Genomic DNA, 14,281 nt, shown 5'->3' with positions numbered 1-14,281 from the left:
AGAAGTTTTCCACAGGTTTGTGTGAAAAGTATTGCCCTGAAACCTAACAGGACAACACACACCCAGAGAGCAATTAAGCACACTAAAGTTGAAATTTTTCATTGATAAAACAAGCCATGTATAAAAAAAGAACACCCAAGCAACTCACCTTTGGAATAATATAAGTATGATTCCTAAATGGAGTCCAGCAATGTTGTGTCTTTTTCCATGTATCCAACATGGGGTTACTCCCCTTTCCCTGGGCAGGATTTCAAGCTATAGTAGTTTGAAAGGCCCGATAACATCAGTGTGTAAAAGTGCACCCACCATTGTGTGAAAGTGCCAGAATAGCAGAACGGGCGGCATATAACAAAAGCAGCCAGCATATTCTACAAACACGTGACAGCAGTTGGAACAATGTCACTGTCCGCCCACAAAAAGGCGCCTCTGTCACTCGTATGACCCACACACGCTCGCATGCACACAGACATACACACAACAGGTTGTGTACACACACACACACACACACACACACACACACTCAAATACACAAATGGCCACACACAGATAGACAGACACCATGCATGTTTTATATTTACCCATGCATATATGCATATACATGAACACATGCACACATGCATATGCATTTACACACTCACAGTGAGAACCTATTTAATGTCCTTTAGTTAGTTATGCATGTAAAATTATATATATATAATTGTTCAGTACATTACATAAGATTATATACATTTGGTTAACATATGAGGCCCTTTAGGGTTGTTTCCACCTACTGTATGCAACCATCTGTATATTTGATTATCAAAGAAACACATAAAATTTAGATATCTCTGTCCTTTCACAGATAGTTAGATAGGTGTCTGTCCAATATATATAAAAACCTAGCCAACATTAAACAATACCTGCTGTCCTTCACCTACCAGGAGTGCAGGCAATGGTCTGCCATGATAATCAAGGTTTCTTGAATTGTACTAGCACATACTGTATGTACAATAATTATGTTATGAAGTACATCAAGCATAAACGCAAAATACACTTTTACATGTATATTCATTTATACAACAAAATACAAGAAAAAGGCTATTGTATGAATGCGGGTTTTTATTTTTGAAAAAATAAGTTCTATTCATGTTCATACTGTTATATATGAAAAATGTTATTACACACTGACTCTCTTTAATATCAAGGTATAACCAGTGCCTCTTACGTAATGGCAGATACACAAACAAAATAATAAAACTTTTCTGGTGTGAGGAACAATAGTAATTGGCAAGGAACTTATAAATCAGCCATGACAGGGAGACACATCAACAGCAAAAGCAATCCAGACAAAATCTGAGCACGATGAAACAATGACAGTATCATAAATTGTGTCATTTATGTCATTCATTTACATGCGTATGTCCATTACAACACACAGAACCTTTTTTATTGTTAACAAATGCAGTTCCCCTTTTTAAACCATTTGAGCTTCCATTTAATTTAGAATTATTAATACATTTTTGCTATAATGTCGCTGAGATGGAAAAATCAACAGATATATAAATATATGTAATTACAATATTTAATTTTATTGTAATTAATATATTACATATATTTTGGGGCTAGAAAAAGAATTTATCTTGAGATAACGCATTTACATAACACAGCACTTTCATTCTCAAATCTATTCACAGTCTAGCAGATAAGTCAAGCCATCATCAATGTCTACCACTCACATATGTGATGCACAGCAGCCTTTTGGTGCCAGAACACTCACCACACATCGGTTGAGGTGCAAAAAGGAGGAACGCCAAGCCAATTAAACCTGAGGATTTATTTTAATCTCCCATAATGAATCTACTTTATATGTAACACATACTCTGCCAATTCAGGGCTATGTAAGTTGAATAGCAACTGCAGCAATGCAGTTTAAGTACATCACGCTGCAACAGTACAGTGCCACCTAGAATTTTTACCAGAGCCTTCATGCTTGTTACCTGTTCCTTAGAAACATTGCTACACAGCCACTTTACATTGTTTTGTGCATATGGTATTAAAGTATATACACTGTCCTCACGCAGTGAAGGGATTAAAAATATTTAACCGTGGCAGTGTCTTCTACATAGCCATGGTTATCATAGGACCCGCCACTGACACGTCTTCGCAAGAAACCGATGAACCTGTAGAGAGCGACGATGGGTATGAAGATACAAGAGATGGTGGACAGCAGAATGCAGATCCCAAACACCCAACCTGGGTAGGGCTGAACATCATAGTTTGGAAAGTCGACCTGAAGAACAGCAAATACATTGTTAAAACACGAAGGACGGTTACCCCTATCTGATGGTTTACCTTATTTTTTTATATATAACATAACTTATACTGTATTTCTTTATTGACAAATCAAATTACTGATTTAATACTGATTCCTGACACATTCCTTTGTGCCCTGGTGACATAAGAGAGACTTCATCGAAGCTGCTTACATAGCCTGGGTTCCACGCAGGATATGTGGGCCATGTGCTAGCCTGGACCACAATGTATGCCAGGAAGACCACCAGCAACATCAGGGGGCTGATAACCCTCCATGTGACCTGCCAGTAAAGGTTGGGTCTCTTCCCCGTCATCCACTCAATGTCATCATTGAACCTAGGGATTTGTCAGTGTGTCATTCTTCAAAATCACAATATTTGAATCATAGAAATGTAATGTAAAAAAAAAAAACCATACTCAATGTACCATGCACCTGACATCATTTTCGTGTCATAACCATTCAATGTGAGTTTAGATACACGACACGTGCAAAAATGCATGCAAAATAAGAAGTGAGAAGAATACACAAAAATTTAAATATGTATTGTAACATTGGGAGATGAGATTACTGGTTTCTAGATACATCTTGGTGGTGAAAGATTGCCTTTAAGCTTGTAATGTAGTGAAATATATCAGTTTACGGGCTTTATCATTGTTTTTACGGCTTTCAGATTGCTGTTAAAGTAGTATGACATACCTGCCAATCCCGTAAATGTAAACCACACCGATGATCTCAAAGAAGGCTATGATGAGCAGGGGCAAAGACCCCACATAGGTGTTGAAAATCTCCAGCCAGTAGTTTCCTGAGCCCAGTGTGAAGATCAGGGCCACGGCGAAGGAGACGAGGCACATCAGTCCTGAGAGGAGAAAGAAAAGTAACCATTTTCGTTTGTTTGATCCATGCATGTAAAAACACGTCCATCTGATTTAGTCAAAGGGAAGTACAGTCTGGAAAAGAGGCATAGTTCACAAAACAAGATGAACAGAATATCATGCAATGCAAACCCGATTGTCTTATTTTTGTTTCTTTGTAAAGTTTTGAGCAGGTCACTGGAGGCCCATAGTATTAGCAAGGCTTGATTCCAGCCAGGCTCTAAGCCATTGTATTCAGAGATGCATTGAGGTTACTCAACCAGTTTTGCTTCCCTGTCCTATCCTGAGAGTGCAGGAGATTGAAATTGCACTAGAAGATAGCACTGAATGGATTCTGTCAATACAATATGTTCAGTTGTTTTGCATTAGATGATGTTTTGGTAGGGTATGTTATCCCAAAGCATGTGCCAAGTACAATGGCTATATGAGTGACTGATATTTTTTGTTTTTTACCTGTGAAAATCTCTTTAGGAATACAGCTGGGCACCATATGTAGGTCCAGCAGAGGGGTGAGGACACCCTCTAGGTTTCCAAACATGGAGGACAGACCCAGACTGAAGAGCATGACGAAGAAGAGCACAGCCCACACCTGTGAGCCCGGCATATTGATGACTGCCTCTGTGAACACAATGAAGGCCAGGCCTGTCCCTGACGCACTCTGTGGGACAGATACGCAGTGAACATTTGCTTAGACACACTAACACCCATACACAAATCACACACTAACACGCATACAAAGAAGCACAGTCCCACTTAGAAAAACAAATCCCATCCATCCTCACAGTCCCAAAGATTATGTCATAACATAACATATTATTTGAGTAAACACACTGATAAAATAGAAAGAAAAGCACATAGATTCCTATGTGCATACACTTAATAAAATTCATACAGACAGCATACATTAAGAGGAACACACACAGAAACGAAAATACAATGCAAAGCCATGTACAGTGTTTGTATCTTCATGTTCAGATACATTGAGAAATATATTTTTAAAATTGCTGTGTGATAAAAGCAGATCCTGAGTCAGTATTTAAATCAACCGTTCTGTAATGGTTTTAAAATACTATTTTGAAAACATCACATTTAAAGTACATACCTGATCCAGAAAGGTTTGCAGATCACAGGTACGCAGTTGAAGATCTGCTACTTTTTCAGGATCTGTTGTATTTAGCTGTTCCAGCCAAAGGTCATAGTTTTGCATCGTTATGTTCTTATCCCCAATGCTAAACGCATTCGTCAGAGACAGGACATTTCTGGAAGATCATCGAAAACAGTTATCATTGAAAATTAGAAATAGAATAATATCACAACCATTATTCAAGAGTTAATATTATAATAAAAGTTTGCATTATAAACTAAGGTTCACATTTACCAAATTAATAAAGCACTGGAACTTGGAACACTGTTGCACAGGTACAGTATGGCCATTTCTTTTATTTGACATATTTATTGCTGACAACCACCAGAAAAAAATACCTGTAGATTTGGTACAATAGTAGCTTAGTTTATAAATAAAGCACAGATGATGTTCTGGAAAGTTTGTCAACAAAGAATTTCCTCTGTCAGAAAGACTATTGCTAATCTTTACATCCTCCCAGTCCCACAGAAAATGTCTGAACTTACTACTGAGCAAGCTTACTACTGGAGTTCTCTCCATATTATGGAGAGAACTCCATAATATGAATAGATTCCCATACGCATACACTCAACAACAGTCATACAGTCAGTTTGTAAACATAATATGGTCCATATAGTACATTAAGAGGAACACACAAGCACAGGCACACACGCATCCAGGCACATACGCACATTCACTATAAGCCTAATGTAAGATTTTTTTTAAATGATGAGACTCACTGATTTATACAGTCATTGAAGTTAGAATTTGCCTTGAACCCAAGAATAGCAAATATAGGAATGGAGGCGTAGATGGAGGTGGCACTATTTATGATTCCGACGATCAGAGCATCTCGTTCGCAATTGTTTCTGAAAGACAAAATGCACCAAAAACACAATAACTACCATGACCCCCACCATGAAGACACTTGCATGAAAGCTGTCACGAAAACCATGTCAACTTACAGGGCATATACTTTCCAGCCAACTTCTAAAAATGACACATGCAGTATTACACACTCCAGTGTAGCACATCTGTATCATTACCGTAGCTTGAAATATTGTGCAGGTATTCTGGAAATGGTTGAATTTTTATGTATTTAGATCATGAAGCTTGGGACAAGAGAAGATAACTGAATACAAATAACCCCAAAAGGGCTGGCATGTACAACCACACACTTTTTCTGTGGTTTATCAGACTTAATTTTAGGCTCTTTCCTATAAGTATGACAGGCGAGCCATTTCCTCTTTGCCTTTCTCTGTTGTCTTATGCCTGTGTATAGTAGTGAAGATTGCTGCTTACTTCTGAGGGTTGTAGCTGGAGAAAGCGATGAGGCCACCAAAAGCCAGGGACAGGGAGAAGAAGATCTGAGTCGCAGCGTCCAGCCACACCTTTGGATCTTTCAGTGTCTCCCACTACCATAACATCAACATTCACAAGCATCATTTACACATGCAGCACACTCTCCTGCTGTGGGATTTTTCTAGACAAAATGCCGCATAAGAATTGTAAAATGAAATGTAAAGGTAATGCACTTTTTCATGCAGCGCTCTGTTAGGGCACTAGTCTAGCCCCTGGATAAACCCCATTGCCTGGATTTGAATCCATTGCTGACAGTGGACAGCAGCTTTGCAGTGTGCCACATAATTTTCATCCAGGGAAGGGACTGGGTTTCAGTTAGCCAGGATGACTGTGAGTTGCATTGCACATTAGCAGCCCTCGCCGGGTGACTGGGAGCCTGCGGACTGCCTGTGGAGGTGCACATTAACTGTTTTCCTCTGACTCATGTCTGTGTGAGTCTCACTTAGGGTGAAGCCACATATCCTCTGATGAGATCACTTGGCATCACTCTCGCCTCCTACAAACGGTCGCTTGTTGGCGTCATACAATTTGAAACGGGAGACAATATACACATTGGATCTTTAAACTGATTGGTTATCACGCCATGTTCCCCCTCCTCCCAGCCACTTCGCCAGCTTGCCTCACGTCGCCAGCTATCCCAACATGCAACATGCCTTGCGAACGCAAAGAACCGCCTCTCATTGAAAATGAATGGAGGCAATGTCATCAGCCAAAAAATTTGTTTCTCATTGGAGGACCTGTGGCTTACTTAGACTATAATGTGGTAAGAAAAAATAGCTGACACCAAGTGTTTCATAGGAGAACACATGCGGGCCAGAGTCTTTGCTTGAGAAGATGCAACCAAATATTTGAAATGTTCCCATTGGTTCATTGAGCAATAGATTGTCAAATCAAAGGTTTTTTCTACATAAGCATTTTAAGGTCGGCATTGGTTGGAACCAAGAGTGTGACAACAGCCGTACTCACATTTGGTGTGAAGAGGTAGATCAAGCCCTCTGTAGCGCCAGGCAAGGTCAGAGCCCTGACCAGGAAAATAGTGAGGACAAGGTAGGGGAATGTGGCTGTGATGTACACTGCCTGCAGAAACACACAATGCACAAATATCAGCAGGTAACTGCAGTGGGACAGCTTTAACACTGTACCTTTAATGAGACATTGATGCATATGATGAATGTAGGGTTCTGGCACATTCTTACGGAATTTATATTTGAAAGTCTTCATCATTTCTTGATTTTGTGAGAATAATTATCAGTAGTTGTGGGCATTTTGGTTCTTTTAAGGGACTCAATTCATTTATCTCCCTAAAAGGATTCATTCATGGATTCTGTCATAGGTTCCTTGGTCAGTTTCCCGTGAACGAGAACAAGAGTCACACAGTGACTGGTTGGACCTTACAACTCTCGTTCTCGTTTTCGTTCACTGAAGTTCCGAGTGAACGTGAACGAGAATCATGCTGTGATGGAAAAGTGGCTGCAGAGAGAACCAAACTTGGTCATGCAGCGAACTGGTTCAGTGAAAGACTACTCACTTACTGTCCCTTGTAGGTGAATCCCTACAGTGCTTACAGTTCTCTGTAGCACTCCTCTGTTTAGTGCTATGCAGTAAGATCGCGGCATTGTCCCTGCTATGGCCACAGGTGTATCTGACTAATTTGCACCATGGACAATACGAAACAACAGCCAAAATGGTATTATTTCCTTTACAGACACCCACAACTGCACATCAGCCTTAGGTGTTGCTTTATTTTACTGAAGCAATTTAGGAACATCATATACAGTACAAGGGCACAAATAAGTACATCATCTGTGCTTGCAGCTTGCTATACTGTAGGAAAGGATTGCCTGAAGTGCTGCGCCCCGGGCCCAGTGCCCACCTTGCCAATGGTCTCGATGCCACGGATAAAGCAGATATAGACGAGGCACCAGGCGGTGGCCAGACACACCACTAACCACCACTGCACCGAGCCGCTAGTCTCGATGTTGGGCGTGATGTTCAGAGTCTCACGATACCAGAAGTAGTTCACAGGCGTGCTTTCCTCACACTCTGTCACATACCCTGCAACACAATGCACATGGCTACAGACTGCACAATCTGCACTTCAGGGAAACCAGCTATAGTATTTTATATATATGGACTACAATATATAAATATATTATCAAAAACAAAAAATTTTTTTTTATTATTTTATTCTCATTCTTATTTTATGATTTACCCGTTCGGTTAAGGTTGACAGGACAATCTCTCCAGGGAAGAGGATCTTGAAATGAATGGAAAAAGTACCACAGTACCCAGGCCAGGATGGTGTTGTAAAAAAGACCTACTAGGAAGGAAACTATCAAGGACGCTATACCTGTGAACAGGAAATCACATTGTTAACAGCGACAGGATATGAGGTCAACAGAGCTTCTCACTACTTTCTGTACCTGGACCAATAAGGCTCAGATTTGATCCAGCTAGAGTCTGATTTCTCCTTGTTGAAATACATGTTTTGTATTTTATGGTAACTTCAGTGCCTGCCAAACTAATTTGTAAATGTGTGAATTTGTAATTGTTTCCCAAATTCCAATGAAAACATTGTGGTTAAATTAAATCTGGGCCAGATAAAAAAGGTGGTGCACATATTCTGTTAAAGCTAAGGTTATTTCATGTTTAATAAGCAATAATGAATAGATAAATAGCTAACCTGCTTATGTTTTTAATATATTGATTAAATGTATCCCAGTACTACTCACCTACACCCCCAAGGTAGGGTGAAATGGAATTCCAGACACCGACACTTCCCATGCGCAACCGCTGTCCAATAGCAAGCTCCAGGTGTAAGAGGGGCAGTCCCTCAAATACCAGTGCAATCAGGTAAGGGATCAGGAAAGCACCTGTGAGATCACCAGAGTTTAACTGTCTGAGAATTATGTAGAACAAAATGTTTAGATCCAAACCTACTATCAAGTTCAAAACCTATGACAAACTGCTTATGGAATTGGACCACAAGGCTGCAATTTTGATTCTTGGTTAGGATGCTGGTTTTTACCATTAACAACAATATTTAAAAGAGCCAACCATCTGGCAAGTCTTTAAAACATACTACCTATTAGACCGTCTTAAGAAACTTAGATTTTCGTATGTCCATTGTTGGGTCTATAATCCAGCCACACAGTCAAGAACCTTGGAGTGTCCTTGGACCCCATCTCTCTTTCCAGTCCCACATTACACTCATCACAAAGTCAGACTTTTTCCACCTCAAAAATATCTCAGACCTTTTCTCACCGATCCTGTAGCAGAAACTCTGACCCATGCGTCAGAGTTGTGTTTGTCCATCTAGACTACTGTAATTCAATACTGTTTGGACTTCCATCTACTTCCCTTGATAGGTTACAGTAAGTATATGATTCTGCTGCACAGGCCTCACTGACTTACTGCATCTGTGTGACATTCACTCTGTTCAGCTCACTCCAGCCTCTTCATTGGCCCTGCACTACACTCCATTCTATGGGTGCCCATACATTCAGCCCCACAGCCCCTGTGCTTGGAATCCCCACGTCCCACCTCACTATGAGAAGCGCAAACCACATTTTTTATGTTTTTGCATTAATCATTAATATGACCAAACGCAAAATCCATTTAGCTTGCAATGTACAATGCACGCTGTATAAAAGTTGTTTGTTTAATAATTTCCAATGAAGTCAGCTGAATGTATTATTTCTGGGAGCAGGGTTATCAATGCTATCTCAATCTTGTTCTTTGCAACATTAAAGCATAACCTTTTAGATGTTTACATTTATCACAGTAACCAGGGAACAAATGATTTCCTTTGTGTTTTATTTTTTTATGGGGAGGGGGGGGCGGGCATGGTAGATCCTATCCTTAACTGATGATAATAAGTACACAAACAACAGCTGTCTGACACTTTTTATTATAATGTTATGTTCAACACTGTGTTATGTCGAACAAATATATAATATTTAATATATAATAAAGTCAGTTACATAATCAAAATAGCTTATTTGTTGTATACAGTAGGTTTTAGAAACCATTTTAAGGGAAGACCAATGGAGACAAACTGAAACTGCTTATTTTAGTCCAGTAACACCGGAGACTGATAACATTGTATTGCCTTTGTGCACTTCATATTAAACATATAATAAACAGATTTAAATATACAGTAACAGTTACAGTTACAGTTTTTTATGAAAAAGAGATATTTTAATAACTGTTCTTCATCTCCAGTCTTTTCCTTGACAGCCACTTCCTGGTTCTCATTAAACCTGACAAACTGACTGTAAATAAGATGGGTTAGATTGTTCCTGTGTGTGAAATCTGAAACATAATGTAAATAAACACAATATAGCAATGGACTGTAAATACCATCATAATCTTCTCATCATCATTACCATCAGTGCAACTGGTTGGTGGTTTATCAGCCTCGGAAAACTCTCAGATTAACAAATGCTGAATTTATCTGTTTTTCCGGGGCAAAGCTCAACAGAGAGATGATGCTGTTTGTGGGCTTTCAGGGTGTAAATTCTGTCTGTCCCCCAGGCACATTCAAAAGAACCTGTTTGTTTCAGAACACATTAATCATGTGGAGCCGCCGTGTGTTACGGTGCCATGTGATGTTTTTTGTCAACAATGGCACAATGGTCCTGTGAAATGTAAAGAGATATGATATCGTGCTGTTAATGACCTTGTTTTCATTTCATAATCCAAGGTTTGACCTTTAAGCACAACGCGTAGTGCATGATTCATGACATCCTACTTTAAATGATTGAAGCTACCCGGTGGACCAGCCACCATGTCGGCGTTATCCAAGCTTTCAGAATCATTCAGAACAAATTCATAATGTGTGTTACCCCAGAGATAGACAATGTATCATGATCAAGTACTGGCAGTTCTCAGCCATTATCTTACATGCTCCTTGACAAAAACGAGATGAGATAATATTATTTGCTCTCTGCCAACATGAGATGATACTCAGTGCAGAGCACATAGCGTGTAAACTTATGGTTAATTTGGACCTAAAATCCAGCGGTAGAGTTGTCAATTCCACTAATGTAAAATATTAGCAAAGCTGGCTGTCAAGTTGAAGCCTTTGGTAGGGTATTACAGTGTGGTACAGAAACACAGTAACAGTCTTACAGATCACTGGTTAAGCATTAGACACAGAATCCATTTTAATGTGATTTGGAACCTGTGGTATCCTAGGTTATGGTATCCTGCTTCCAATAAAAAGGGTCCAAAGATTCACATATAAAGTCTAAAATTACCAGCATGTGAGTTATATGAAATAAACAATCTGTTCAGACTGGGTACATTGTGAAATTAATTCCAGACCTGGGAAGTGGTGGTTAAGAAACATCAGTTCACAGAGTACATATCATGATTCACCAGGATATAAAATACCATGGTATGATAGAGGCCTGAATTTTTGGCTGTCTGGTTTTATATCCTGTATTTTATTCATCCAGTGGCAAGAGGTAAAGCCTCTTCATGAAACTAACTGCTGAGCGATAATGAAAAATCAAATTTTTAGTGCTAACATGTAAATCTGTTCATATATGGCATGATACTCATCGATACATTTGTTTCGTACAGCTGTATTCACAATAATGAGGGTATAATACATCTCTCAGCCAGTAAGACTAACAACATAATTTGTCAGCCTGGACATATACTGTTTACTCATTTTTTTTAAATCTGGAATTGAAATTATACATTTTAAAACAAAATGAAAGCAACAATAAAACTGTGACAATATAATGCCGTTTAACTCCATATTACATTCATGCTTTCTTTACTCCCAATACTTATTTCTCATCAAAGGTATTAGTCTCATAACACTTCAGCAATGTAGAAAGTAATTGTGCATGATAAAATGTGCAATTACTAAAAAGAAGCATGTATGAAATGGTGAAAATATTTTTGGTGCATTATATTTGGCGAGAAACATGTACATTGATTCCATTGCGTAGACCATGCTTATGTAAGGGATTGCCATTGTGTTCCAGCCCCGTCCCCCTCCCTGAATTTGTGGACCGCTCCAGCCCTGTCGCTCCACTGGTTCAAGCCCACGCCTTGGCACAATCTGGAGCCCCAGACGCTTTACCCCACCCTTCACATTATACATCCCTTCCTTTTGACTTTCCACTTTACCTGCTAGTTTAATACCTCAAGTGTAACCTGGTTAACCCATTTGACAATGTACTGCGGTGGATTGCTAATTACATTTCTGTTACATCCAATTTACCTCTAGTTAAGATCCAAAAGAGGATGGGCTCCCCTATATAGCCAGGTTCTTCCTGAGATTTCTTCCCATTGGGGAGTTTTTTTTCCATTCTTGACACTGCTTGAGTGTTTTTTTTTTTCACTGCTTGCTTTTTTGGGGGTTCAGGCCTGGTTTTTGCCTAATTTTAGTTCTGTTACTCTAAAGAGTCTTTGTGACAGTTCTCTGTAAAAAAAAAAAGTGCTATTCAAATAAAATTGATTTGATTTGATTCATTTGAACATGTGCAATTATTTTCTGGGTTGTACAAAATGTATTATTATTGGCCTCACTTGTCTATCTAATTCATTTTAAATCTTATTGAATTTTTTACATGTTTCACATCTTATTTAATTTCTACTTAATGTTCATTCAGTTCATTGTAATTTGTTTATAGACTGGCTATAAAAACATATAATGGATTGAACTTGAATTACTGGCTATAAACCCTTGTCTCCAAAACACATTGATGCAATATATGATGAGTGGCCTACATGATGTGCAAAAACTAAGATGCGCTTACCTGCTCTGGAATAAGAGCTACTGTAAGATCATGCACCAGGTGCCTAGCTGCTATGAGTTTTCTCCCCTATCAACGAAAAAGAGCCTGCAATTTCAACACTAGTCCCATCACTAGATCTTATTGCCTGTATTCTATAATGAAAATGATTGAAATGGCCAGTTTCATTCATATATGCACTTTTTTATTCTTTCTTTATTTTACAGCATAATAATTACTTGTATTTACCAGCAGATTTAGGGGTAAAACCCCGATTCATTGAAAGTATAAACCCTCTTGTAACATTATCTTGTAACACTGATTGGAAGCCTAAAAACTATATAATTTGTATTTTGCAATTACCTGAGAGTTAATTCTATCTGGAAGAAATATCAAAGTAGGAACCATTTTTAGGACTTAATGAACAATGCATTGAGTGAAGGTAGCCAGACATTGTAAATTATAAACATACTCGTTAAGCATTAAAAACTAGGAGATGAAAATGCAGTCTTGCCCTCCTCTTTCACTTGTCCTGTCTATTGAAAGTGATTCCAAAGTCATGGTGCATCATGATGCACAATACCAGACGTGAGCTGGTGAACCTGTGGTGCTGACTGAGAGTAAATGCTCAGTACCCACTGGTACCGTCGCAGCACAACTGTGTTCCTATAACAGTGATGGTGCTGCCAAATAATTATTCACTAGTTTCACGGGAATCAATCAATTTATTGTCCTTAAACGTATGCTTGCCTTTTGATAACATGAATAAGAGGATGATATCAGCTTTATTATTCATCAATTAAATTCAAATGAAATAAAACAACACAAAAAATTTTGCTAATGAGAATGAGATATGTAATAGTTGCTTTGATTTGTTACTGAAAATTAAAGTAGGTAACCACTTACCTCCTCCATAAACCTGACATAAGTAGGGGAATCGCCACACATTGCCAAGACCCACAGCAAATCCAATGCAGGTGAGGAGGTACTGAACTTTGTTGTCCCATTTGGGTCTCTCATCATCAGTCTGGTTTTCTTCCATCTGATTTACACCGTTGGGCATTTCCTTCTCCATCTGCTTGTCAGCCATGTTTGAGTTACAGTCTTCACTACAGGGCTAGGTCCAGTTCTCTTGCGGGCCACTTTGGTCTGGTCTGGAAGGTGTCCTACACTTTCCCAAACGCTCATATACCTGGGGCATATTTTTTCTGTTTCTTTTAAATGGAGGAAGGGAGGGGCCTCCGCACAGTGAACTGTGGTTGGGCTGCCGTGTTTTAGAGAGCATATCAGGAAAACAGAAAGAGGGTCATTTGAGAATCATTCAGATGGTTTTGTTTGTTCACCTGAGTTCTGTGCAAGCAAAGCTTTCATGGTTTTTGGGTTAATTGATAACTCAACTTAAGTGGTAAGTATCATCCAGGAAAGAATAGTTAAAATCTGAAATTCATATTTGCTAAAGCCATAATACTTTATGAGCGTATATTTTTGTTTTCAGGGCATTTATCATGCACTTAGTCTGAGAAAAGTGTAACTGCATCACAGAATGAAAATTTAGAAGAGTGCAGTCTGCCCTCCCACACCTGAACAGCACTGATTGGAATTTTTTACTCTGCTCTGCAAAAAAATCACGGTCCAGAGTTTTTGGGATTAAGGAAGAAAGGGCTGGAATTTATAACTGATAGCTAATCACTGACTAGTTTCCTTGTTAGCTTTCTGGAAAAGTGAGCCAACTTTAATGTCTGTGTGTTTTTGTTCCTGGTTGCCTGTCACAGCCAGATGAGTCAGAAAAAAGATGGCAGGGGTAGTTATCGTAGTTGAGCTGTGATATTTTGTGGACCTCTGGTCGATCAACGGTCAATTGACTTTCTTTGAAAAT

General features: G+C 39.0%; 1 protein-coding gene across 1 annotated transcript; it reads right to left on the bottom strand.

Moving 5' to 3' along the window:
- Positions 1-1,078: 1,078 nt before the first annotated feature.
- slc6a18 (solute carrier family 6 member 18) lies at positions 1,079-13,604 on the bottom strand. The gene is made up of 12 exons (XM_064348005.1): positions 13,312-13,604; positions 8,383-8,523; positions 7,863-8,000; positions 7,524-7,705; positions 6,617-6,727; positions 5,591-5,703; positions 5,029-5,157; positions 4,268-4,424; positions 3,619-3,823; positions 2,990-3,149; positions 2,466-2,628; positions 1,079-2,269 (listed from the first exon to the last, which is right to left on the bottom strand). The coding sequence occupies exons 1-12, from the start codon at positions 13,493-13,495 to the stop codon at positions 2,069-2,071; spliced, it is 1,884 nt and encodes a 627-aa protein (XP_064204075.1). The 5' UTR covers positions 13,496-13,604; the 3' UTR covers positions 1,079-2,068.
- Between the last annotated feature and the right edge of the window lie 677 nt (positions 13,605-14,281).

This window comes from Anguilla rostrata, chromosome 1 (assembly GCF_018555375.3).
Source record: "Anguilla rostrata isolate EN2019 chromosome 1, ASM1855537v3, whole genome shotgun sequence".
Taxonomy (NCBI): Eukaryota; Metazoa; Chordata; class Actinopteri; order Anguilliformes; family Anguillidae; genus Anguilla; species Anguilla rostrata.
Note: the sequence above shows the minus strand (reverse complement) of the source record. Positions and strands in the feature narration are given on the sequence as shown.

Excerpts from the sequence above, each read along its gene's own strand:
- slc6a18 (XM_064348005.1), bottom strand. The coding sequence starts at position 13,495 with ATGGCTGACAAGCAGATGGAGAAGGAAATGCCCAACGGTGTAAATCAG. Across the intron at positions 8,524-13,311 it reads ATGTCAGGTTTATGGAGGAG|GTGCTTTCCTGATCCCTTAC; the intron begins GTAAGTGGTTAC and ends GTGATCTCACAG. Across the intron at positions 7,706-7,862 it reads TGTCAACCTTAACCGAACGG|GGTATGTGACAGAGTGTGAG; the intron begins GTAAATCATAAA and ends ATTGTGTTGCAG.